Source organism: Rutilus rutilus (genome assembly GCF_951802725.1).
Source record: "Rutilus rutilus genome assembly, chromosome: 15".
In the NCBI taxonomy this organism is placed as follows: domain Eukaryota; kingdom Metazoa; phylum Chordata; class Actinopteri; order Cypriniformes; family Leuciscidae; genus Rutilus; species Rutilus rutilus.
Genome location: NC_140220.1, coordinates 20,467,614 through 20,494,953, shown reverse-complemented (window position 1 = coordinate 20,494,953; position 27,340 = coordinate 20,467,614). Strand labels below are relative to the sequence as shown.

At 39.1% G+C, this 27,340-nt stretch overlaps 1 protein-coding gene across 4 annotated transcripts; it reads left to right on the top strand.

Moving 5' to 3' along the window:
* Positions 1–1,034: 1,034 nt before the first annotated feature.
* ylpm1 (YLP motif containing 1) lies at positions 1,035–26,461 on the top strand. 4 transcript variants are annotated; one of them, XM_084433113.1, is made up of 22 exons: positions 1,035–1,151; positions 1,260–1,794; positions 4,383–4,583; positions 4,841–5,038; positions 5,156–5,721; positions 5,806–7,884; positions 7,998–8,124; positions 8,241–8,385; positions 8,464–8,553; positions 8,661–8,823; positions 9,004–9,161; positions 11,955–12,109; positions 12,210–12,272; positions 12,715–12,834; positions 12,935–13,111; positions 13,242–13,325; positions 13,426–13,509; positions 13,614–13,694; positions 20,876–20,927; positions 22,636–22,760; positions 23,029–23,209; positions 24,119–26,461. In XM_084433113.1, exons 2-21 carry the CDS (start codon positions 1,339–1,341, stop codon positions 23,173–23,175), a joined length of 5,271 nt encoding a protein of 1,756 aa, XP_084289239.1. In that variant the 5' UTR covers positions 1,035–1,151; positions 1,260–1,338; the 3' UTR covers positions 23,176–23,209; positions 24,119–26,461. The 4 variants fall into 4 exon arrangements, with proteins under 4 accessions (XP_084289239.1, XP_084289237.1, XP_084289238.1 ...); XM_084433111.1 differs by having other exon boundaries at positions 1,260–1,857; XM_084433112.1 differs by having other exon boundaries at positions 1,053–1,794.
* The last annotated feature ends 879 nt before the right edge of the window (positions 26,462–27,340 follow it).

Here is a 27,340-nt window from a genome sequence, read left to right as displayed (position 1 = left end):
AATTACTCCCCACCCCCCTTGAGCACCATACTTGGCTGTGCCTGTAGTTTATATATGTGACACTTTGCTTTGCAAAACAGGAATGTATAAAGTACAGAGAAATTAAATTGATCTCCAAGTCTCCGTTGCTCACCAAGGCTGCATTCATTTAAATCAGCATTCATAAATTGAAATATGAAATTTATAGCCTATCTAAATACATTATAAGTTAAAATGCACATTGTTCTTGAGGGATCTTCCTCCTTTTAATTTTTTTGACAACTAAAAAAACTGTCCTACATCAGCTTATTATTTTCACATTGTTTCAATGTTTCTGTTTAGGCCTAGTGCCTACATAATTTGTAAATTTGGGTGCGTTTTTAAAATGTTATACTGCAGCAGTACCTAAATACAACTTTGTGAAGTTGTAAAAACATTGGAAAATAGCATACTTCCTTATAGTAGGCAAACAAAAAAAACAGTAGGCTATGTGACAAAAGAAGTATGTCTGAATTCACAGTAGCCTACTCATAAAAGAGTAGGCAAAAAGTACCCAGTAGTAGGCTAATTTCTTACTTATAAAAAAAATAAAAAAAAATAAAAGTAGCCTACTTCAAGAAAGTATGCGATTTCAGACCATTTTGTGCTGGGAAGGCAAGTGAGAAGCTTTAATGGACCAGACCCATTCTTCTCTACTCAGATGGTGTTAATAAGTTACAAAACTTATTGTTTTTATTTACAAAAAAACAAAACAATATTTTCAAGAAGAATCTTTTTGTTTTATGGCGGTTGGCAAACCAGTTTATGGTTAATTTCCGCAACCTACTGAGTTGGAGTGAAGTAATGACGTAAAAAGGTTAAAAAAATTCTAAGCAACTAAATCCTAACAACTATGTATCATTAAGTTAAGTTAAGAGAGCTTTGTGGACAATACGTTTTTCAATTTATGGTTTAAAAATCGAAAAAATCTGAAGCAAAGGCGCTAGTCGCTGAACCAGTGCGACAGATGGTGGTAATGCGCCATCGCACGTTCACGAAGAAGAGTAAAGGAAATGCGATGACGTGTTACGCAAGTGGGCGTCAAACACACTGACGCTTTGGACGCAGGCGCAGTCGGGCACACGCACGCACAGGCTCGGCGAGGAAATAGCATTCAAACAATAATTATTTATGTAAGCGTTTTGTTTCTTGCACATCTGTAAAAATAAGTTATTGTTTTCTATTTTCATGAGATAGTTACAGTCTGTGTCTATAACTGCGTTCATATTTTCAAATTGTAGTAACGATAGTTTCGAAGGAACCGGCTTTATGCGATCAGGCGGCTAGGCCTCGCCTGGCCCGCAGTGTCTCGGTTCAAGCATGCATCCCTCCTGGGGAGGATACGGAGGTGGACCCCAGCCTCCTCCACACTTCGGCCCGCGGCCTCATCAGTTTAGGGGAGCTCAGCCCCCACCTCCAGCTGCACCACCACCAGCACAAGCAGCAGCTGGAGGAGGATTTGGGGGATATGGAGCTCCGTCGGTGCAAGCGTCATCTAATTTCTCTAGTTTACACGAACAGCATTTACAACAAATGCAGCAACTGCAGCAGCTCCATCAGAAGCAGCTTCAGTCTGTGCTGCATCACTCCGGCAACACCAACACCAGCAGCGGGCCTTCTCCGTACTGGCAGGCCGGCGGTGCACCACCCAACACTTTTCAGGATCCCTCAACCCTGAGAGGTCCGGCAGGCCCGCCTCAGCCTCCTGCGCCTGAGGTGAAACCTCCAGCGCCCGAGCCCGCATCCTCTTCCTTACCTGCAGCTCCAGTACCACAGGTTAGCGAAACCAGTTCATCGGTGGCGGATGAAAAGCCAGACTTTTCGTCGATGTCTCAGCAGGCAAGCTTCTCTTGCATTTCTTCTTCCTCTTCTTTCTCTTCTTATTAATGTTGTGTTACTGTACCAACAAATAAATGTATACAGAACATTCGATTTCCTTCTTGGGTAGAGTAGCCTACAATATAATTAGCATATTTAGAAATCATATATTTATTTGGGTAATTTTAAACTTCCTAAAAGTATTGCATGCCATGTCCTGTTGTGTGATCATGTCATACTTTGTTTAAAACTTTTTACAAACAATATTTGAATTATCTTTTATAATTATTAACCATACACCTTTTATTATCTGACTACAATGAGTATTTTTTTTGGTTCTTTATCAAAGAGCCATTGAATTAACGAGTAATGACGAAAAGTTAATTATAATGCTGAAAACCTTTTCATAGCACCTGGAATACACATTAAAAGCTCATGAACATGTTTTGTTTACTGCCCATTTACAAAGAATGTCGTAGTACAATTATCCAAAACAATTATATTGTTATAATGGAATATATTGATCGTTTTCCAAAAGTTTCCCAATGTTGTAGGCTATAGTCTAACTGTCTCATTTAAATCAGAGATTCCCTCAATTAGGCTAAGTAAATATTCTGTCAAGTTTATGTAGGCTAGTTTTTCTTTTGTACAGCATACACATTGACATTCTTAAAGGGATAGTTCACCAAAAAAGAAAGAAAATGATGTCATCATTTACTCACCCCCCATGTTGTTCCAAACCTGTATGAGTTTCTTTCTTCTTCATTCTTTTGATATTTTGAAGAATGTTAATAACCAGACAGTTGATGGTAGCCATTGATTTACATAGTAGTTTTCTATGGAAGTCAATGGCTACCATCAACTGTTTGATTACCAACATTCTTCAAAATACCTTCTTTTGAACAGATGATAGGGACTCATACAGGTCTGGAACAACATGAGGGTTAGTCTAGTAAATTATGACAATTTTCATTTTTGGGTGAGCTATCCCTATAAGACAAGGCACAGGTCAAAAAACAGTGCAGGACAGTAACATTAAAGGGTTAGTTCACCCAAAAATGAAAATTATGTCATTAATGACCCTCATGTCGTTCCAAGCCCGTAAGACCTCCGTTCATCTTCGGGACACAGTTTAAGATATTTTAGATTTAGTCCGAGAGCTTTCTGTCCCTCCATTGAAAATGTATATGGTATACTGTCCATGTCCAGAAAGGTAATAAAGACATCATCAAAGTAGTCCATGTGACATCAGTGGGTTTAGTTAGAATTTTTTGAAGCATCGAAAATACATTTTGGTCCAAAAATAACAAAAACTACGACTTTATTCAGCATTGTATTCTCTTCCGGTTCTGTTGTCAATCCGCGTTCATGACTCCGCAGTGACGCTTCTGACGTAAGACGCTGCTGACATGCACACTTGCGCACCATTTAAAAAAATATAGCAATACCAAAATACAAACAATGTAGAATAGCTTGAATACAGCATGCGTCTCCCTCAGACTGTAAACGAAGCTCGGGCGCACCAGATAACACGTCAGCAGCGTCTTACGTCAGTCACTGCTGAGTCGTGAACGCGGATTGACAACAGACCCGGAAGAGAATACAATGCTGAATAAAGTCGTAGTGTTTGTTATTTTTGGACCAAAATGTATTTTTGATGCTTCAAAAAATTCTAACTAACCCACTGATGTCACATGGACTACTTTAATGATGTTTTTATTACCTTTCTGGACATGGACAGTATACCGTACATACATTTTCAATGGAGGGACAGAAAGCTCTTGGACTAAATCTAAAATATCTTAAACTGTGTTCCGAAGATGAACGGAGGTCTTACAGGCTTGGAACGACATGAGGGTGAGTCATTAATGACATCATTTTTGGGTGAACTAACCCTTTAACATTCAGTCGGAAAAATCATATATGAACGAGTTTACGTTAACATCACAGGATTTTGCATACTCTTTGGCCTTCTCTCATTGCAAATTAATGACCTAGCGAATAGTGTTTTCCAAGCAGCTCCTTGTGTTTTATATTAGCTTCTTTGAATGCTCTTTCCCTTCATTCTTTTCATTCTTCATTCTATTTTGTTCATGAAAGAATTCTCTTTTCCTGCTTGAAGCCAAAGTGGTTGGGATGATACTGCCGTACAAATGACTTTATCTATTTATTATGGTAAATTTTAATAAATTAATTTAAATTTCATTTAAAGAGTATGCTTCCTTGCCTCTGCTTTCAGATTCAAAAAATTTCAGCATCAGTTTTCTTGTATGTCGTAACCAAACATGGCACTCATATTGGAATATGTGCAATGGAGTATAACAAGAGATCTAACTACTTAATTGCAATTGTATGGCTTCAGAAGTCTTGGAATATAGCTTTTTTTGGTTGGGTGTTTTTGTCCTTTTCTCAATAGACATGGACATTTAAATATAAACTTTTACATTTGAGTGAAATATTTATGTTATTAAAAGTATTAAGTTTGTACAGTGTACAGTGTTTGAATTCAAACAATGCGAACATTTTATATTTGTGTTTGTGTACAGGAGCAGCAAGATTATTGGTATCAGCAGCACCGTCAAAATTTGCAAAAGCTGAAAAATGAGAAGGCGAAGCAGAATCAAAGTTCAGCTAATGGAGGCCATGCTTCAGTTCCTCCGCCTCCAGTTGAACCCCCAAAGAGCACCCCTCCACCACCACCTCCCAAAGAGGAACCCCCTCCTCCCCCACCACCTGAGGAATCGAAGGTAATTTCTTCTGCACTATTTTCACCCAGTTTTTTTGTTTTAAATATATTTTATGTTTTTGATATTTTTTTCAACCTGTTTTATACCTTTAAAAATGTGATTGCATCAATTGATTACTTGTATAAAATGTATAGGGGTGTAATGATCTCGTGCTCGTGAACTCAATATCGTGTATCATTTCATCTCGTGAGCTAAGTGTATCGTCACACCCCTAATAATTTATATCATGTTTATCTGATTACTGATATTCATTACAGCCCAGTGGCATCAATGATACAGGAGACCCTGCTGAAGCAGCACGTCTTCAGCAGCTGCAGGCGGCAGCTGCCCATTGGCAGCATGTGCAGCATCAAAGGGCCAGCCTTCAGTACCAGGCACTGATGCAAGAGCATGCTCAACTACAGCAGATTCTGCAACAGTACCAACAGGTTATACAACAGCCTGCGCATCTCCAGGTACAATCTCCTGTCTTATTAAATTTTCTCAGTGATTCTTAATTTGCATGGTTGGCTCAGAAAAAGTGTAAAATAAGGTTACATTATTATTTACGATTGTTCAATTATATCCACCAGACCTTGCCCTTGGAAATGCAGTTGCAACACTATGAAATGCAGCAACAACGATTTTCTCCATTGTACCAAGAATGGGACAGGCACTTTAATTTGTGGTTAGAACAGTTTCAGACATACCCACATAAAGACCAGCTGCACGATTATGAAGCCCAGTGGAGGCAATGGCAGGAGCAAATGAATTCAACTTCAGCTCATCTGCAAGAGAGAGTCACTACTCTAAGAGCCATGCAACATCAGTATGGTACAGGTCCTTCATATGGGAGCATGATGGGACCTTATGGGCAGCATAGACCCCCCGGACAAGATGGAAACATGCATTTAGCTGGCCCAGGGCTTCCATCTATGCCTCCACCAGTTAACATGGATGCAATGTCAAGACCACAGGGCCCACCACCTTCTGGACCAGGTATTCCACAGGGGCTATCACCTGCAGAACCTTTCCCATCGTCTGGTCCAGATTCTGTCTCTGAAACATTTAAAACTGCTGGACCACATGGGCCGGGGGTTCGACCACCTGGACTGGGGGTCCGAACCCCTGGGCCTCATGGAAGATTTGATGGCCCAAGGTATTGTATTTAGAATAAGGATTAATTGGGTAATATTTTTTTTCTGGAGCTACTGATTTCTGATTTTATTTCATTTCTTTTCAGGTTTGAAGGTCCCAGAGGCCCACGGTTTGAACAGCCACCCCAGCAACGGTTTAGTGGGCCGCCCAGATTTGACGGTGGCCAGCGATTTAGTCGACCTCCCAGAGGTAATCCTCTACTCCCAGGGGCTCCAGCAAGACTTGATAACCCCCCTAGGCAGAATGCACCTACACGTTTTGAAAGACCCCATATACCCCCTCAACAACCAGGGCATGGACAGCAATCCAGTCCTGTCCCTGGAATTCAAACAAAGCAACAATCAGCAAAACCTGATGCACCACCAGTTCCTCCAACTCAAACAGGCCCAGAAAAACATAAAGATCGCTTAGATCATAGTAGCAAAAAAGATAGTGCTTCCACTGGTCCTTCACTGACAGATGACATACTGGACTCAGTGGATGGATTTTTTATTCAGAGTGGACCTATTCCTCAAACTCAGGATACTAAATCTGAGAATACCATTGCTGATACTGCAAAGCAGGATAAGCGGATAGAAGATGCTTCTAAACCATCCTTACCTACAGAAAATCCAAACACCACCAACAAGAAATCTCAGAACTCTAGCTCACAACCTCTTAAAACCGGTCATGTTGCAAATGGGCCACCACAACATGCAAAGCCTCCTCAAAACGATAAGTTTAAACCTGATACAATGAAGGAGGCTACTAGAGGGCCACACATGATTACTCAGACTGGTCCACCACAGGCCACACGAGGGAGAGGAAGGGGCCAAGGGCCAGTGCCTCTTCGGGGCAGGGGCCGTGCACGTGGTCGAGGGCAGTACAGGGGACAAATGGCTGATCCCAACTGCCAGAGAGAAATTATGGAGGAGGATCCCTATGACCATCAGGAAACCGATGGCGCAAGGCATGAAGAGGACCAGGATTTGGTTTGGAAAGATCCCTCTTTAGATGGTCCGGGAGAAATAGAGGACCAGGAAGCACCCCTTGAGATGTGGCATCCAGAGGAGGAACACTTCCCAGAAGAGTACCCAGAGAGCACTCCTCCAGGCGAACACTGGGAAGAAGAACCACAGGATTATTGGGAGGAAGAAGATCCATATTGGGCAGAGAGAAGACCTCCCATGCTTGCTAGGCCTCCTTTTCATCCAGGGGGCCCCAGAAGACCCCCTTTCAATCCACGATTTATGCTTCATGGTCCAAGACGCCCCCCTCCTCCTGGAAGTTTGCAGCACAACCCACATGGACCTCCTCACATGGGACCACGTGGGGGAATGGTACCACGATTCAGACGCGGTGTAGGCCCATGGGGAGCACCACCCTGCCATGACATGATGGAGCGAGACATGAGACGGCCACTACCACCTCATGAAATCTTGGCAAGGGAACCAGCTGGATCTCTTGAATATGATGAAGAAATGGACAGAGAACCTGCATGGCCTCATCCACGTGGTCGAGGGCTGAGACGTCCTCCTTTACCTCCCCACGAAATGGGCAGAGAGATAAGAAGACCACCTATGAGGCCCCCAATGCCAATGGAGAGGTGGCGTGTCCCACCTGCCCATGAAGAAGGAAATTATGATGAGGAATACCCATATGGTGAAGAAGATGATGCACTCAGAAGGCCTATTCATGATTATCATCCAGATTATGAGCAAGACGATGAGTATTATGGTTCTCGTGAGGAATGGGGCAGGGAGCAGCTTGACCGAGACTATCCTCCGCATCATCGCCCAGAGGCCATTAGAGAGGATCCTTGGTTAGAGGGAAGAGAAAAATCATTCCCATTTGAGGAAGAGGATCGATACAGAGAGGAACGAAGAAGACCTTGTTACCCTGATGATCCGCCTTATCAAGAACGAGATAGGGATCCTTCGTTTCACTCTCATCCTGATTGGGAAAGGCCACCACCTCCACAAGAGAGAGGTTACTCTCATCCAGTTGGTGAAACAAATCCCCAATATGAACATAACCCAGAGCCTCTAGCTGGCCTGCCTGCACCTCATGCCCCGGATACCCCACTTGAGCAGTCTTCACCTACTGCAAATAAAGCTGTACTTGCTCTTTCTCAAAGGCAGCATGAGATCATTCTAAAAGCTGCTCAGGAGTTGAAAATGATAAGGTAACATTTATTTCCCAACCGTGTATCATTATTTAAATAACATTCAAGTCATACAGGCCAACTGGCTGAGATTTCATAAGTTGAAATCTTAGAGATTTTATTTAACCTTATAGAGAGCTCCAGGAAAGCAAGAGGGCTTTGGGAGATGCTCCCAACCCAGATTCAACTGGGTTGCCTTCAGAACTTCCTCCCGGAATTCTTGGATTGGAAATTACACCTGAGGTTAAAAGTGCTCTGCAGGTATGCCAACTTTGGGTTTCAAATTATGCTCCTTGATTCAGAAACTAATGTCCAATATTGCAATAGCATGTTATTGATAAGCCACTGATTGAATGAGCATTTTGTTTTTTTTAAAGGCCACCAATTTATTGTCAGAAACGGGACAGACCTTGGAAGCTGGTTTGGCCCCTTCAAATCAATCTACAGACTTTCTTCATTCTTCAGCACCTGTCCCTACAGCCACATTCATTGCTAAAACAGTGGACTATGGGCATGGGCGTGGTCAGTATATATTCTGCCTCTCAACTGACATAATTTTAAATGTATTTAGTCAAATTACATTTTGTTTTCATTTAACAGATGTAGGTTCAACAGTGGAAAGGATATCTTATGGAGAGAGGATTGTGTTGAGGCCTGCACCACCGCCATCTGAGCGACTGTATGAGAAAGGTTGGTTCTGTTCTATTAATATTGGGTTTGTTTGCATAAGAACGTTCGGTTTGTTTATTTTCATTTGTGTTTTCTTTGTGTGATGAACTTCTTCTCTTCTTTATTAGAACTGCTTGGCCCTAGAGACCCATACTATGACAGAAGAAGTGACCCATATGGTGGTCCCCGAGATTATGACAGGGATTGGGAGAGAGATCCATATAGGGAGAAGCCAGCACTGGATTATGAGAGAGACAGATATGAAAGGGACCGTTACCTACGAGATGAACGGTAGGTACCTCAAGACCTTGCTGCTGCATCCATTTCTCACAGTAGCATTTGATATTTGTATTTTATACCCATATTGGTTCATGAATATTAAAACACTTCATTATCTACATCAAAATATCTGTGAAGAGCACTAGTTTGTCACAGACTGAAAAAATATTTTTTTCGTATGTCTGGTTTCAGACCTCCACTTGGGCCTCGTCCAGGACACCGAGACAGAGAAAGAGATCACCCAAGCCGCTCGAGCAGGGACCGAGAGGTTTATAGCCGATCAAGCTATGAGAGGTCTTCCTATGAAAGGAGTCTTGAGCATTATGACCATGGATCCTCAAGCTATGGAAGTAAGTGATTTATAAAAAAACAAATACATCTCTTAACCTTAATAAAATAATTTCCCATTTCAACTTTAAATGTTAAAATGCTTTCTCCAATTCCATCTTTAATGCAAAGACGAGAATAAGAAATACAATTGTAGGTTGATTCCCCTTGTAAAGTGTAAACACAATGGCTTACCTGATCAACTCAACTCAGCTAATGTTGTGACTTTGGGATGAGAATTGGGATCAGTGTTTGGGGAAACCTCTTTGAAAACAGCTAGTGGCCCAGAAATTACACATTTCACTTTAACTGAAAGTGTAACTTTGGCAATTTTCAACCCACGTTGTATTGTTACAATGTCGGTAGTAGATGTACATGAATAATCTTTACTCATTCTACGTGTTACCTGGGCCGAGAAATTTATGTTTATTTGTCAGAAAAAGTCAAACATGCATGGGCATTTTTCTATCCCTGCCCACAGACAGTCAGATCGACAGAGGAATAATAAAATAGCGGTTAATGTAAGGGTAGGTTTAGCACTGAAAATTGTCTGTCTACGTTTAAAAAAGCATTATGGTAAAATTGGATCTCCATGGCAACAGCTTTCTTACCTGTATGCGACGGCATTTTGCTTAGGGAAGTTGGGCGGAACTGATGGAACAGCAGTTTATTTCAGTTTTCCCCCGCCGTTTGGCCTAAACCACTGTTTGTGCTCATCCAGTTTGACATGGTGTCTAGAAACATGGAGGTTTTTTCAAATTGTCCCTCACTGCGTTCTCTCCGTATTTACGATTCTTAGCCACCTTAAAGGGACACTTCACCCATGGGAACATTGATCTTCATTGAAAGTGGGTCATATATGTAGTCGAAATGTAAAATAAATTTTGAATTTGGTGCCTTCTTGACCGAGGAAAGAAAGAAAGTAACTTCAGGACGCATTTGTATGAAAGACAACAACTCCCACAATGCACCACATTGCACAGCTGCGCAAGCCACTCCCACTAATCCAGAACAGCATATGAATCACTCATCCGTCCATAAGGCTAGCTACCTACAACCGGAGCTTGAAATTCATTTCACACAAAATGTCTAACGTTAGTTATTTGGCGAACTCATTAATGAATTACTCCTCATTTGTATTTCTTTCGAAATGGTGAATTATTGCATGGTAACGTTACCGGGATGTTCAGTCAGATGCGGTGCGACCGTGCGAAACTAGGATGGTTCACAACACAAACGTCCGTGTCCTCGTCTGATTCAGAGATTTCGTCTAGGAGAAATTCTTTGCCGCAGACGGACTCTATCTCTGTGTTCGTAGCGGTTCGTAGTTGCATAGTGAGATCACCGGCGCCACCAGTCCGCCCTAACTCGAGCCAGTCTGGGCTTCTCGTCCGCGACAGGCAGGTCTTCCGCCTCGGCTGCTCTTCGCTATAATGTGGCTTGTAAAGGTAGCCACAAACACCCGATTCGAGCAGCAGACTTCCGAAATCCTCTTCTTCTACATCATATTGAGTAACGTTACCCTCCGCTATTGTCATATCTTCACAGCTGGCTCCACAGTGCCTGTTAGCTTAGCTTCCAAACAAGATGGAGGATATTGCTTTCAGTTTCAGAAAGTGAAGTCCCACCCACTGATCTGTAATAGGTCTGTAGCGTGAGCGGGTCCCGCCCCCTGGAATAATGAGGAGCTAGTGTTTGTAGTCTCTACACTTTTCAATGAAATGTGACTTCCTGCTTATTATGACGCAAAATGATGATTTTTACGTCATAATAAGCAGGAAGTAAAACACTTAAATCCTTATTTCTCCCATCTCAGGGAAAAATGAACGAAAAATCCACGTTTATTATAATATATGACTGGGTTTCTAACAATACAAAGCTTAATGCAAATGGGTGAAGTGTCCCTTTAAGCTGCTGCCTACAACACGTTAGATCCTTCACTGGAAACCTAAAGTAACCCATTCCCGCTAAACTTTTAATCTTTGAGTTCTTGCACCTGGGAACAATACAGACACCATTATGGCTAAAAGTTTGCCAAGAAGTATTTCAAACTAAAGCAAGGCAGTATTCAACTCTGGTAAGTGTATCCATAGCAGACTGGTGGGAGTGACCTTGGACGGCAACATGCCCAGTGCATTATGGCTGTTGAAGTTTCCCTACCTATTTAGTAAACTGGAAAACAGCTTTTCTCTAGTCAGGTAGTCGATTTCAAAAAATGTTTTGCCTTTCTACTGCAAGTTTTTTTTAATATACCCCTTTAAAATGGTCCTGGTGTGCAAACCAGTCAAAAGTGAAGTCACTATCAGTCCTCTAAACAGGTTCAAGGGATGAAAACAAAAAACGGAAATTAATACAATTTGAACAGGAAACAAAATCATGTTTAAATGCTCTGAAACAGACACGCTTAATTGAAATTACCATTAACTGGTTAATAACCTAATTTACCGTTCTGTTAAGATTTTAATTTGGCAGTCAACCAATCATGAATTCTGCACTGCAAACAGTCTCCAAAATGCATGCAGCACTTGAACTACTGAAGTCACAAGCTCTTAGTATAAAGTTCAATTCAAGCTCTGGTATAAAATATATATTAACCAGTATTTGTTTCTAATCAAATGGTTTCTGGAAAGATAATGTTACAAAAGGAACGCATGACCAGAAACGCTAAAATATTGAATCTGCTCTGAGTGAACCCACTGATTTTTTTTTTTACCCTTTTTTTCAGTTTTTAAGCCCTTGTCAATATATCACGAATAACTAAGTAATCGAGCCTGAGAAGTTGCGACTTGTGTAAGATACCTATATTTCTTACCCAGGTGATCGGAGGAGCTATCCAGATGAGCGCCCCCCACCCTCCACATCACTGCCCGCTCCTGCACCTGTTGCCCCTCCTCGTGTGGAGAAGAAGCCAGAGACAAAGAATGCTGAGGACATCCTCAAAGTCCCAGGTCGATCAACTCGACCTGACAGGGTATGCCATAGTTGTTGTTTTGTTGTTGTTGTTATTATTATAATAATTATGCTCTACTTTTGAATATCATGCTTTACCCACAGTATTTTTTTCTTTTCAGATTGTAGTCATCATGCGTGGATTACCTGGAAGTGGCAAAAGTCACGTGGCAAAACTTATTAGGGTAACACATACGATATTTTTGTTTATTATTATTATTTTTCCCAAAAAATCTGAAAGTATGCTTGGTCTACTCTGGCCTGTTATGGAATTTGACAAGTCCCTCAGGGTGAATGTTGAGTTGCCTTCAAATGACTATATACTAAACTGGAGGCTGTTATTAAGCTAGCTCATAAATATACAGAAAACTAGCCGCAGTAGGAAACAATTTATGCTAATGTTGTCTCTACTGCCCCTGCTGACAATGAGACTGCAGTGCATATTTGCATTTCATTATGATTTCATCAAGCTAGAAGTGCTTGAGATGAGATGTTTTGGGCCAAAGAGACTTCACATAGCCAAAGGAAAGAACAAAATAACACTTTTGCTAATGTAATTTCCTTTTTTTGTAAATGACTTTGTCATTTCAATTCATCCATGAAGTAATTATGCTTTTACTGATGTAGGACAAAGAGGTTGAATGTGGTGGTGCACCACCCAGAGTGCTTGGTCTGGACGATTATTTTATGACTGAAGTGGAAAAAGTTGAGAAGGACCCTGATACTGGGAAGCGCGTCAAGAACAAGGTTTGAACTAGTTCTTTGTGTTCGTTATTTATTTTAAATGAAAAACCTCTACTAATTTTCTCGAACTGATCATGCAAATCTTCCTGGCCATCTTCATCAGGTGCTCGAATATGAATATGAACCAGAAATGGAAGATACATATCGAAACAGCATGTTGAAGACATTTAAGAAAACACTGGATGATGGATTTTTTCCCTTCATTATCCTGGATGCCATTAATGATAAAGTGAAATACTTTGACCAGTTCTGGAGTGCTGCTAAGACAAAAGGTTTTGAGGTGAGCTTCATCTTTATTTAATGTACATTTAAGTAGTTCCTTACTAGGAATGAATTGAAAACGCTAGCCATCTATGTAGAGCAGCAGTATCTACTTAAGATCTATGTTAAATCTCACTTTTTATTCTCAGGTGTACTTGGCTGAAATCACCACTGATCACCAAACATGTACAAAGAGAAACATACATGGGCGAATACTAAAGGATATTACGAAGGTATTTTCTTTAACTTAATTTGCGTTTTGAGTAATACCACCAGAACTACATGATGCCATTTTTTAATGAGCCTGACTAATAATGTGCATTTTGTGTACAGCTGGCCAGTGGCTGGGAGTCTGCACCACCCCATATGATACGACTAGATATCAGGTCTCTACTGCAGGATGCGGCAATTGAAGATGTACGTTTGTTGATGACTTGTGCCATTATTATGTTCATTAAAGAAATTGTAAATGAGTTTTCCTTATTTTCTTCTCATAGTAACATAAACTGCTTTTGTGATAGGTGGAGATGGAAGACTTCAACCCATCTGAAGAAGAACCAAAGGCTGAAGTGAAAAAGGAGGATGACGACGAGACGGATCTGGTAGGACCTCATGTTGCATGCATGCTTCTTTTATCCAATAATTTAAACTGTGACTTTATAGTTACTTGACCCACTTTCTCACCTAAACACGGTAAGTACTCTTATTATTGATCAATGTTTCAGGATACTCTTTCCCAATACAAGTTGACAAAGATGAAACAAATAAAAAAGAATATTCCTGAGACATGGCATCTCCTGGGGTTTTTGAAGTAATTGCAATCCATATTCTAAATATGGATTATTAAATGCTTTCTCAAGCAAATTTATTGGCAACAGCACACATCATGTTGTCTCACTAAAGGCAGTTACTTGACCTAACTTGAAAGTGTTTGAAAAATTAACAAACTTTGATGTCGTAAAGTATTGTAATTTATAATGGTTTTTATAATTGTCTTTCTGTTTATCCTCCCAAATCTTCACATTTACTTAATCCTTATTTAAAGATCCACAACATTTGAGCTAATTTAAAATAATATTTTAATTACGAAACTGTCCATTGAGACTTGTAATTGGTAATGTATATATTTCTTAAATGTCACTGGCAGAACTGATCTCTTGAGTAAAATGTAAGCTAAGCTTTTAAAACTGTGCAATGTTAGCTGAAACAACATGTTTCAAATGCATTGCTCTTCTGTCATCACTAGGTTTAAACTAGGAGCAGAGTCGTTCTTTTAACTAAGACCTGTAACTCCTTCAGCAGAATCGTTAGTTACAGTGTGTCAAATTTAGAGGTGAAGCACAACTTTATTAGTATGGTATGAAGTGAATCTGTTAATAAGTCTCCCCTTTCAACTCAAGCATTGCTATGGCTACTCTTGAGTGGAAGATTTAAGTATCAAAATACAAGTCAGCTTGTAAAACTTCAGACTTTTGATGGCTTATTTAGAGCATTTTTGTGCTATGGCTTCCAAATGGATGCAATAATTTCCCATGATGTAGCTGTTTTGTGTAATAAATCTTATTTTATCTAGCCAAATATTTTACAGCCTCACAATTAGTATGCTCTTCACACAGAAACATCTGTATTGTATGTCCTGCTTTATGTTGTAGTTGAACTCCTAATACAGACCTTTTGTTGTGGGACTTGAAATTCAATGCAAGGCTGAATGCATCTCAGTTTCGTCTTGTAGGAAGCTCTACATTACTCTGCACTATTGTCTTTGAGGCTTATTTTAAAACGGGTCTCACAATAGAGCCATTAATTCTGTCAAGCTACTTTTAGAAGGAAACTAACTTTTTTGTAGATGTGTGAAGACCTAAACCTAAATCACGAGCTTGCCATACAACTTGGTCTTTATTATGTTGATAAAAGCTTAAACTAGGTTTGTTCTAACAAGCTGGAATTACAGTAAAAAAAAATTAATTTTGGATATTGTAAGAACATTGTAAGAAAGCAAGGAAGCTATTACATTAGGAATTATGAGGAATTAACATGCACGCTAAAGAGATGATGGTTTTTCCTTTCATTAAAAATTGGACTTAAAGAACAGTTGACCTGAATGATGGCTTACCAAATGAGGGCAATTAAGCTTTTCTACATTTGAAAAAAATAACTATTTCAGTCTGTTTTATGCTGCGTTCAGACTACACGATATCATTCGTAAAAGACAATGGGCGTCAAGACGCAAGAATCGATCGATTCTTGTTAAGTGTGTCACTGTGGACAACAACTGACTGTGATGCTTCACGACAGAAAGACTAGCATGTTTCATTTTTTTCGGTCCTCCACTGAAAAAAGGGTGTAGGTTTAGGGGCACATCGTGGCCTAATGGTTAGAGAGTCAGACTGGTAACCTGAAGGTTGTAGGTTCAATTCTCAGTACCGGCAGGAAACGACTGAGGTGCCCTTGAGCAAGGCACATAACCCCCAATCACTCTCTGGTGTGTGCTCACGTGTGTGTGTGTTCACTACTCCTGTGAGCACTAACTTGAATGGGTTAAATGCTGAGGACACATTCTGAGTATGGGTTACAATACTTGGCCTTCACGTTACTCACTCACGACGAGTTCCGTCACATCTGTGGCATTGACCAATATCAGCACAGAAGCTCTTCCGTACACAGCTTTCAAACATGGCGAAATGAGAGACGGACGATGGTTTTGGTGCTGCTAGGTGGAATTATGCAATGGAGGAAAGGTTTGTGGAACTATGGCAACAATACTCCTGCTCGAGGGACTACCACGACAGAGTGAAAAAAACATTAATGCTGGTGAACGATAGCAGAGGCGCCTCAACAACCCGGTGAGTACTGGAACTAGCATGAAGCTGACAGGCTGCTTCTGTAGCTTTTGTTTTTAAGTTCTTGTTTCCGAAAGTCAGTCACTAGTTCTGCCTTCTCAATGACATCACATATGTTGTTAAAGGGGTCATATAATGGTACATGCACTTTTACAAGTTGATTGTACTGAATGTGTGTTGGCAGTGCCTGTACACAACCATCATAAAATGATGATAATCCATCCAGTGTTCACGGTCGTCACACGGTCGGATGCCCCTCCCACGATTGTTAATTGACAGCAGCGTTTCAACACAGACCCGCCCTCGCTTGTGAGCGTTCTCAATATAATTCATAATCCCACGTTTATAATGAACAACGCATTATGGTTATTGTGTTATTACAAACTGTGTACGCAGGTGTTAAAGTTAACGTGGTAATACTACACTAAGCTTACTTTTGTAGATGGTTTATAACGGTGTCTGTTACTGATTAAGAAGTAATGTAAAAAAAAAAGTTATAACTGCATGAAGATGAATGGTAATACAAAATTCTTAGGTGTCCTTCAACTACTGTTAGAAACATTCCTGCCGTGACCTCATGTCAGTGCGTCAGCCCTGACAGTTGTACCTAACACTGCATAGATAACGTTACGCATCACTGACAAGCCTACATTTACTGAAAAAAAAAAATGTCATGACCATTAGCTGTAACATCAATCTGTCAATGAACTAACACATACATCAGTAAACATATAGCGTTCGTATCTCACTACTCTACCCTGCCAGTACACACAAAGATAGATCAAAGTGACATTACGTTAACCAACCATTCAGAAACGTCCTGTTCGAGCCTTAATTGTCGAACTTCTTTGGGGCCGTCATTTTGTTCCGGGTCCAACTCCGGTTCAAATTGATACGGTTGCACAGTGTCCTCAGAGACTCCCGCTGCCATTCTTCAAAATATACCCTCAACTGTTGTCAAGGCAACACTCCACATGTGTTGTCAAAACGCCCCACAGAACAGAGGGGCGGGGTGAGCAAAGCTCATTATCATTTAAAGACACATGCACTTAAACGGCGTGCTGAAAACAGAGCTGTTTTTGACCAGGTAAAATGAGTGTTTTCTTACAATACTAATGAGAATTTTTAATTAAAGTATATTACAAACTTTTAATTTAGACACTAAAGAATCATATTAGCTTGTACAAAAATGGCATTATATGACCCCTTTAAAGATGGCAAGTGATGATTGGTCTGGAAGCAACGTGTAGTCTTACATGTTTCTTGTCCACGACACGAATTTAGGAGTCAAAATCACATAATCTGACACAGTGACTATCGTAACAGATACAAATATTGTGTAGTCTGAACCTGGCATTAAACAGTTTTAAACAGACAAATGACATGGTGTATTTTAGTTTAAGTAAAGGATTCTTTTATTTTGAAAAGCAACTCAAATTCAAGTGTTGTTTTAGATAAAGTTTGTCCATATGCTTATGGTTACTTGCAAGACAAAATTCATAAATAGTTATTTTTTTGTCTGTAATTTTTGTACATGTGGCCCCTTTTGCTATTGTATTGTTAAAATAAGTTGTATTGTTAAAATAAGTTGACAGTCTTTGTAAACTTGCTTTTTATGCAGTGTAAAGCTGAAATTTCAGAATATGAGTTAAAGAGTAGCACTGAATGAAGAAAAAGCCTAAGCACAAATCATTGCAGATGCCAAATGCCATTTACCTTTTCCATACTCCCAAGATTCCAACTTAATACATGTTTTTTGGCTTGAAACAAAGTAAAGCGTAAAGAAAAGTAAAAGAAGAAAAATCGATGTATCCTTGTTTTGGTCTCAACATCTAATCAATTCATCCCTCTTTGCTGGTGTCAGTAGCAGTCATGGAAAGCTTAAAAAAATGCTATTTATTTCAGGACCATTTTCAATACACATTACTTTCAACTACTAACCATGATTATATGCATTCTAAATATTCATATATTTCTAATGAACAGCTGGGGATGTAAGAGACCGTTCAGATCTTTGTAAAACAAGAAAACTCTTCCAACCTGGCTGTTCAATCCCATACCTTGTAATACTTATTCAGATCTTTAAAATTGTCGAAGAGCAGTATCTATGTTCTTGCAAATTGTGCAGCAATATTTCATTTGAATTCTATATTCATTGGAACTGGGGCAGTTATGTCCTATAAACTAGGCATGTGCGCCATGAATAATGAATTATTGGAAGAGATCATTTCAGTGGTGATCATTGTAAAATTAAACTTAAGCGTTCGCTTAATCAACATTAGCCAATATACCCAAATTTATTCAAAATCCGCTGAATCATTTGGCAGTGCAGGACCAATAAGTACAAACCCAATAGCCAGAATAAACAGAAATCCTCAAATAAAAGTCCTGATTTGAATGCACTTCTCATGGATGAAAAGTACTTGTACACATAACAGGCAGCAAAAAAAAAAAAAGCCCTGACATATTGTCAAGTAAGTTTAGTTTCCCATTTAAGCTGGTATCAAATTTCATATTTCCCTAATAACCAATTGTATAACAAGTCTTTGATCAAGGTCATTTTTATATGCCAGTTTGACATGACGAAGACGAAAATGGAAAAGTGTTGACAAAATACTCTTATCTTGCTCGTCTACTGAATGGACACAGAGGACATGGGGAAAAATGAATGCATGCAAGCTCTGATAATTTTTTCCTGCTCTAGTATACACTTTAAAAACAATACATTATTTTGAAATGTGTAGCATGGCAGAATTTTTAATGCAGCCATTGTAAAAAAATATAAAGCACATAAATGTGCAAAAAACATGAACGTAAACGTCTAGTCTTTCCAATGTCGACTAGAGCAGTCTAGTCGAGTAGTTTCGCACATCCCTATTATAAAATATAGCTATGACACAATTATGACCTGCGCAGGGATTTTTATGATCCATCACACAAACATCACTTGACGCATCAATGTTCCAGGGTGTTTTGAGTGTTCACACGCTTACCAAAGAGTGCATATTTACAGCATCAAACTTTGTCATGATTAGTTGCAAGTTGCAGCACCAATTATTGGTTTTGATTTATGTATATGTTTGTGTATCTTTGAGAAATGATACCAAACAGTCCTAAATCTATGTAAGATTAAGATTTTATAATCAGCTAGTTTATTTGTCTATAGACTTGGTACTCTGTAGCAAAGTGCTTTTGGACTGAAGCAATTATGCGATCCGATTTTATTAAATTCTACACACATTAGAAAAAATAATGCATTGAGGCAAAATGTGTGTTCATTATAAAACATTAGAATCTCTTATCCAGAAAATGTACGTATTGTCCAAAAAAATGAATAAATGTGTTTTATATTTAGTGCTATGCTAAATGCTAAAGGACAGCAGCACTCCAGGACCTACGTTGCCTATCCTTGGTGTAGATGGTCTCAGTTTGGATGACTTTAACCAGTGGTTCTGAAAGTGTGTGGGGCGCTCTGCCTTTAAAAAGCGGCACTGAACGCCAATTCCACTGAATCGTTCTTCAGACTGAATAAAAAAAAAAAAGTTTAAAGTAGGGCGTGGCCAAAAAGGTTTGAGAACCACTGCCTTATTACCAAAGATTTGTTTTCATTCTTGATATTTGTGTAAAAAGCCAGTATTAACTCTTTCCCTGCCATTGACCGAATTTTCCAGCAATCTGTGTTTTCACTGTTATATGTTAGGGGGTGCTATTACACACCTTCTGAAAGAGTACTGAACCTCCTGATTAAACCGCATGCGAGGAAGATGCAAAACCAAGCTATGTCATATGTAATCATGCATATGTAAAATACCGCAATCACCAACATTAAACAGCATATAAATCAAACCTGCCTAATGTTACCGAATGAAATGTCGACCCGGGACGAGCTATAGGACTGTGGAAGCATTAGGGGTGTTGATGGACTCGATCTGCTCCATCTGGCTTTTGATCATCATTCTGAATCTGATCCAGACATAGTCTTGGACAAAAACGTGATTTTGCCTTTTTGCTCAATGTTGCTTTTTTTGTTATTTATTTTTTTACAAAAGTTAACCACATTCAAGTGTTGATTAAAAAAGAATGCATGAAGCTAGAATAAAACAGGGGGTTTGTTCTTTCTTTTTCAGATATTCATACAACAAAATATCCTGGGGGGCATGAAACTTTTGTGGCGGTGGCTGGCAACTTAAAAAAACAAAACAAATGCTGGCGGGCAAAGAGTTAACACGTAGACATTTAATTTGAATTCTAATATGGGTATTTACATTTTAACTTTTCAGATTTTAATTGGGTGAAGTCAGTTTTACGGATTGGTACTGTATCCCTATAATTGAATTGAGATTCTTAATTAAAAAATGACAGAACTTTCTACTTTTCTATTTATATATTTGGCAGATGAAAGAAAAGCTTCCATTAGGTTAGTGTTTCTCAATCCAGAAATCCAGTGTTGTGCTGCTTTCTCTTGGGCAGGATTGAGAAATACTTCTGAAGGGTGCAGAGAATAATCATTCTCTGACTCCTTTGTCAGTCTTGAGTAATTCTTGTGTGCTGTGCTGTTGGCTTTTTGTCTTATCCCATAATGACCGATCTCTGCTGCAAAAATGTGTCTTGGCTTTGTGATTTACAATGAAATGAATGTGTAAAGCAGTCAACTCTGTAGAAATATATAAAAACCTCAGTAGTATTAAAATATGCATGCTCTTCTGTATTCAGTAGATATTTCCTCATTCTGAATAAGGACTGTTTATCAATTGCTGAGAGCTCATTGATGCCTTTGTGACTTATTAATGATCTCTTTTTCAAGCTTATTCTCTCATCATCCAAAGCATCATCATTGCTCCCCAGCCCCTATTCTATCCCTGTCCACCCTCTGTCACACTGTCTGTCCCCTCTGTCTCTCATCCCCTGAGGATTAACATTTGGAGTGTCTCTCTGTAATATAGGGATACCTTCCGAAAAGCAAATGGGAGATGGACACTTCAGAAGCAAAGCTTGGTGGGTATTTATTATTTATTTGTAGTTAGATAATCAAAGCAGTTTATGTCTGTACTGTATGTTGTCTTTTTTATATATAATTGATTTAAATATTTGGTGTCTTCTGGGTAATTTCAGACTTTTCCCCTGGGTTAATTAAGGTTTCAAGATTTCACATTGTATGTTTGCAACATTGTACGTTTGTAAATTTATCCCTGGATTTACAAATTTACAAATTCAAATCATTCTATTTGCATTTGCTGAGGTCAGTAACAAAAATTGGACAAACACTGCATCTGAACTGTTTTATTAACTGCTTGTCCATCTGCTCTGGCTGCTTTAAAGGACAAGTTCGGTATTTTACACTTAAAGCCCTGTTTTCAGATCGTTTCTGATGAAATAGAACGGTTAAGATTGAAATTTGGACACATGCTGCTGGCCCGAGAATTCTCGGTTTCTGTGGTAGAACCCCCCCACCTCCACAATGGCTGCATAGGTGCACTGGAACAATCCTTCCTAAAACGCATTAAACTTTCGTTGACAAAGACGTGAAACTCACCGAGTGGTCAGGGGTGTTCACTGATATGCTCACACAAAAATCGCTGCAAAAGATGCTTTCCAACAGGTGTTTTACCATTCGTTGTAAAACTGTGGACCTATCACAGAAACCGAAAATTCTCGGGCCAGCAGCATTTGTCCAAATTTCAATCTTAACCGTTCTATTTCATCAGAAACGATCTGAAAACAGGGCTTTAAGTGTAAAATACAGAACTTGTCCTTTAAGTCACCTGAAACATTAATTTTGCTCTCAAACAGTTAAACACACTGCATCAGGATGGATGGATGGATGGGTTTTCACTCCTGGCTCTTTTGAAGCACTTGTTTCGGAACATGCTGCGTAAACTAGGGTTTAAAAATCCCCCCTTAGTTCGATTAGGCATATATAGAACGCTACAGTCGGGTTCGAATCCACCACACACCAAAAACAATCGGCCGATGATCACCTAAACAAAGTGGTCTTGAGCGGTTTGCTTGTGGTGAGAAAGCAATCCAACCCAACGGACCATTACACATGTTGCTTGGAAAGCTGCACTGTTTGTTTTGCTAATGCCTCTCAAAATGAATTGTGGGTTAAACTGGAGCAAAGACGAAGTAAAATACCCATTTGAAATTTGTTCTGATGAACATATTTCACAACTAATGTCCAAAACAGCCTTTATTCTTGCTCAAAATGATAAAGTAATATAGCGACAGCTACAAAGAAAGCCACAATAAGCCTGTGGAGCTGTTGTCTATCCCATCCTGATGGATGAGCAGAATCCTGGAACACAAACGGGTGCACTGACCAATGAGAGGACAGTTTTCTTGCACATGACTTTTGGTCCATTTAGAAATGTTGCCTTGTGAAAACGAACCAAACCAAGAAGAAAATGCAACCATTTTAATCCCTGTTTCGAACAATCTACAGGTCTGAAAACGCTTTTCATGAGCGCTAGATGGTTTAAAAAATGCAGACCCAGCCCTGTTTGAAAAGCCCTCGTAACTACTTAATCCTAATGAACTGTGCATAGGATAAACATTTTCTGTTATAATCTATGGCTGTGCAAAGACATAATAGCTTTTTTTCATATTACTATGTGATTTATCATGTTTTAGTAACTTTGACACAAATAAGTGTTCATCAGATGTAGAATTGATGATGACTTTAGATGCTACTTTGTCCTTCCAGACAAGTTGGATGGTCTGGCAGGAGGAGGCAAGAGAAAACGAGACACCGATGTGTCCGGCATGGAAGACTTCCTTCAGCTGCCCGATGACTATGCCAGTCGCATGTCTGAACCTGGCAAAAAGAGGGTAATGTGGTGCACATATTATGTTATGTATTTGCTTTCACTCACTGTTTGTGGTCACCTATTGTTCAGTTTTTCATTTTGAATGTTCTTGAGAATTGCAGATTGAGAGCCCTGTTTTGAAAATGATTGAATTGTTGGTCTGTATTTTTTATTTTACTGAACAAAGACTCTCACCAGTTGCTGACCATCTGATTTGAATTTGCATTGCTTTTCTGGGGGAGGGTCATGATTTAAACATTTTGCACTCATTAAACATGCTGATCTTCCAGGTGCGCTGGGCTGATCTCGAAGAGAAGAAGGATGCCGACAGAAAACGTGCGATTGGTTTTGTAGTCGGTCAGACAGACTGGGAGAAAATCACGGATGAGAGCGGCCAGCTTGCTCAGAGAGCGCTCAACCGCACCAAGTATTTTTAGGAGATTTTGTAATGACAATTGTACAGCGTTTAAGGTGAGTTGCTTGTAATTCAGATCTTTTGAGTAGCTAAGACTGATAGTATTGCTCTATGTATGGATAGAAAGCTAGAGACATGAGTTTTGTTTCCTGTTTTGTTAAATGTTCCCATTTTTCTAAACTTTAGAACATGTTTTCCATCAGGTTACTCATTTACATCAAATGCTGCTTAAAGGGATAGTTCATCCAAAAATGGAAATGCTGTCATTTACTCACCCTCATGTTGTTCCAAACCCGTAAGACTTTCGTTCATATGAAAGTTCGACTTTATATGATGAACAGATTTAATTTAGGCTTTTATTCACATATAAACATTGATCTGCAAACATGAACCGAAACTGTTTGACGCGTGAGAACAAAACTCTTGCAGAAGCTCAAACGTGCTGTGTAACGAGAATGAACCTCATTGGTTCTCGCACGTCAAGTGAACATGCTTGAGCTACCGTTTATCGTAACTGATGTGTGCATTGATGAATGTTTATGTGCATAAAAGCTTAAATTCAATCTGTTCATCATATAAAGCGATCGTGTCTCTTAATTTTTTTTTAACTCTTTATGAACTGTGTTTGAGCATCAAAGTGGTAGTTGTAAAACTGTCTATGGAGGGACAGAAATCCTTCAGAATTCATCATTTGTGTACCAAACATAAGCGAAAGTCTTACGGGTTTGGAACGACATGAGGGTGAGTAATTGGTGAAAGAACTTTCATTTTTGGGTGAACTAACCCTTTAAGTCTAAGATCATTCTGAGCATAAAATCCAACAAAAACAGCTTTTTTTTTTTTTTTGGATTGACGTGTTCCATAGTTGTGTTCTTAGTAGTGAATGTGACCCACTGTCATTATACAAACAAGTTTTAAAAATTCTCTCTTCATGTCTTTTTAACTTGTCTTTTTTCCTGTTGCAGGTTACCATGAAATTCTTCATTTCCAATGTGTACTGCCTGATGAAGAAAGAGCATTGACTCTTCAGTCGTTGGTTGATCTGTTAGTACACTTAATGGCCTTGGTATAATATCTGGTGTAATGTAAATGCCTTTTTGTTTTATCCACAATCTTATTTTAATAGGTTAAACATTGTGTGATGTTTTGTAGCAGTGGTACATTTGACTGTTGGTGATTATCCTTACTTTTTGTTAGTTTTATTCCTTAGATCTAATGTATTTGGCTCTGAAATATTACTTGTAGTTCACACACATGTACACACCCAATAAAGCTTACAAAACAGTCTCATAAAGAACCCTCATACAGTCATTTTTCACTAAGTTGCTGTTAAAAAACTGTCTGTTAAGCTGAATTGTGAAACTTTGGTTGGTGGAAGCTGTAATTAAAGATTCAAAAGAAACTGTTCAGATTGATGCAAGAAACATGACCAATACATTTTACTTACAAAGTAGTTTACTGGCTTCTCATGTGGCAACAGATATTGATTGACAGGTCTATTCCATTGGTTGTTTTTTGGCCTGCTCCTTGCTATTTGGTTTGCCACATAAGTTGCCAGGAAACTTGGGCAGGAATTTTGCACAAAATACTTGACATACAGAGTTTGTCTAGACCTAAAGCTTTGTGTATACATCTGAATTATACATTATATATTTGACCTTGTATAAATGCACCCTAAAAGCCTTTTCTATCTAAATATTGCAATGATGCAGTTCAAACATGACCATGCTTGATTTTTAATAGACAATCTGCCCTGGTTATGCTAAGAATCAGGAATTAGCTTTATTAGTTACCAAGTCCATATCTGCAGCAACATTGGCTGTTTATGAGAGTATATGTTATGATGTCAGTCGCATTGGCTGAATATACACTCATCAGCCACTTTATTAGGTAGACCTTGCTAGTACTGGGTTGAACACTGGGTTGAACCCCCTTTTGCTTTCAGAACTGCCTTAATTCTTCGTGTCATAATTCAGCAAGCTACTGGAAACATTCCTCAGAGTTTTTGATCCATATTGACATGAGAGCATCACACAGTTGCTGCAGATTTGTTGGCTGCACATCCATGATGTGAATCTCTCGTTCCTCCACATCCCAAAGGAGCTTTATTGGACAGATCTGTGGAGGCCATTTGAGTTTAGTGAACTCGTTGACATTGACAAGAAACCAGTTTGAGAGGATTTGAGCTTGGTGACGCGTGTTATCCTGCTGGAAGTAGCCATCGAAGGATTGGTAAACTGTGGTCATAGAGGGATGGATATTGTCAGCAACAATACTCAGGTAGACTGTGGTGTTTAAATGATGATCAACTGGTACTAAGAGGCTCAAAGTGTGACAAGAAAATCTCCACAACATTACACCACCAGCAGCCTGAACTGTTGATACAAGGCAGGATGAATCCATGATTTCATGTTGTTTTTGCCAAATTCTGACCCGACCATCTGAATGTCACAGCAGAAATCAAGACTCATCAGACCAGGCAACGTTTTTCCAATCTTCTATTGTCCAGTTTTGGGGAGTCCATGTGAATTGTAGCCTCAGTTTCTGTTCTTATAGCTGACAGGAGTGTCACTGGTGTGTCTTCTGATGCTGTAGCTCTGCTTCAAGTGTTGTGTGTTCAGAGATGCTCTTCTGCAGACAGAGTGATATTATTTGAGTTACTGTTGCCTTTCTATCAGCTCAAACCAGTCTGGCCATTCACCTCTGACCTCTAGCATCAACAAGGCATTTTCACCAGCAGAACTGCTGCTCACTGGACATTTACTCTTTTTCTGACCATTCTCTGTAAACCCGAGAGATGGTTGTGCGTGAGAATCTGCAGATCATCAGTTTCTGAAATACTCGGACCAGCCCGTCTGGCACCAACAACCATGAGACATTCAAAGTCACTTAAATCTCCTTTCTTCCCCTTTCTGATGCTCAGTTTGAACTTCAGCAGATCGTCTTAATCATGTCCACATGTCTAAATGCATTGAGTTACTGCCATGTGATTGGCTGATTAGATATGTGTTAATGAGCAGTTGAATAGGTGTACCCAATAAAGTGGCCGGTGAGTGTATAAGTAATGCATTTACAATTCTTTAAGTAATATTGGGTTCTTTAATGAATGCACACTGGGTATTATTACACTTGTATTGACAAGTGATCCACCCTACAGTGATGTTCATTAAATGCTCATAAAATATTCTACAAGAATCAACAGATAAATATTCAGATGCAAATATGAATGAGATGGCATTAAAGGTAAGTGTGAACATGCTGCTCAATCAATGATAAATATACAATATATGCATCTAATATGCTTTTTGTAAGTGTTTCTTCATTATTTATTGGGTGCATCTTTAATTTGATATTTCATGTACCACCATTTTCTGGCAGTCAATGGAAGTTAACAATTACACACACTAATATATATTTTTGTTTGTGAGGATTTGCAGATGTTTACTCAAATCTCATGTACAGTTTCTGTACAAGATTGTAAGTGAAACATGAATTTAAGTCTGTGTAACATAAAGGTATTTTTTTTTTTTTAAGACCTGGAATATTATTCAGTATTTTTGTAGGACCACTTTGTTGCTCTATTGTACATTTGTTGTCTTTGGAACTTGACAGTTTCTGTCTGCTATCTGTTAATTTTATGGAAAAGTGAAAACTATCAACTCGGCATACTGCTACTAAATTAATAGTCCTTGTACTTGTGATTATTGATAACATGACATGAATTTAAAAAAAAAAAAGGTTATGATATAGGTCATGTTACAAAACAAATGCATCAAAACAAATGTATACATTCATATACACAGATCATGAGACTGTTTCAAAAGAAAACATCTCTTGTTGACTTGCGTTTAATAGTGAATAATAGTAAAATTATTTTAGATGGAGGACAATAACCAATGCCAGTAATACTTAAAAAATAGTGTTGATATAATGTGTAGGTCTGGATCAGACATATAAACAAACTTAACGATGACATATTTCTATGATTTATGTTAAATGGCACAAATGAATCGGCACAATGTGAATTGTCAGTTTTTCCTGGTTTGAATTCAATGTAGGGCTGGATCTTGCTTGTATTCAAGAGCAGTACATTGCTGTGATGATTTATTATTTATTTCTGTGTCACTAACGTTCCTAGATTTTGAGAGTTGTAGATTTTGCTAAAAAAAACAATGCATAAAAAATTT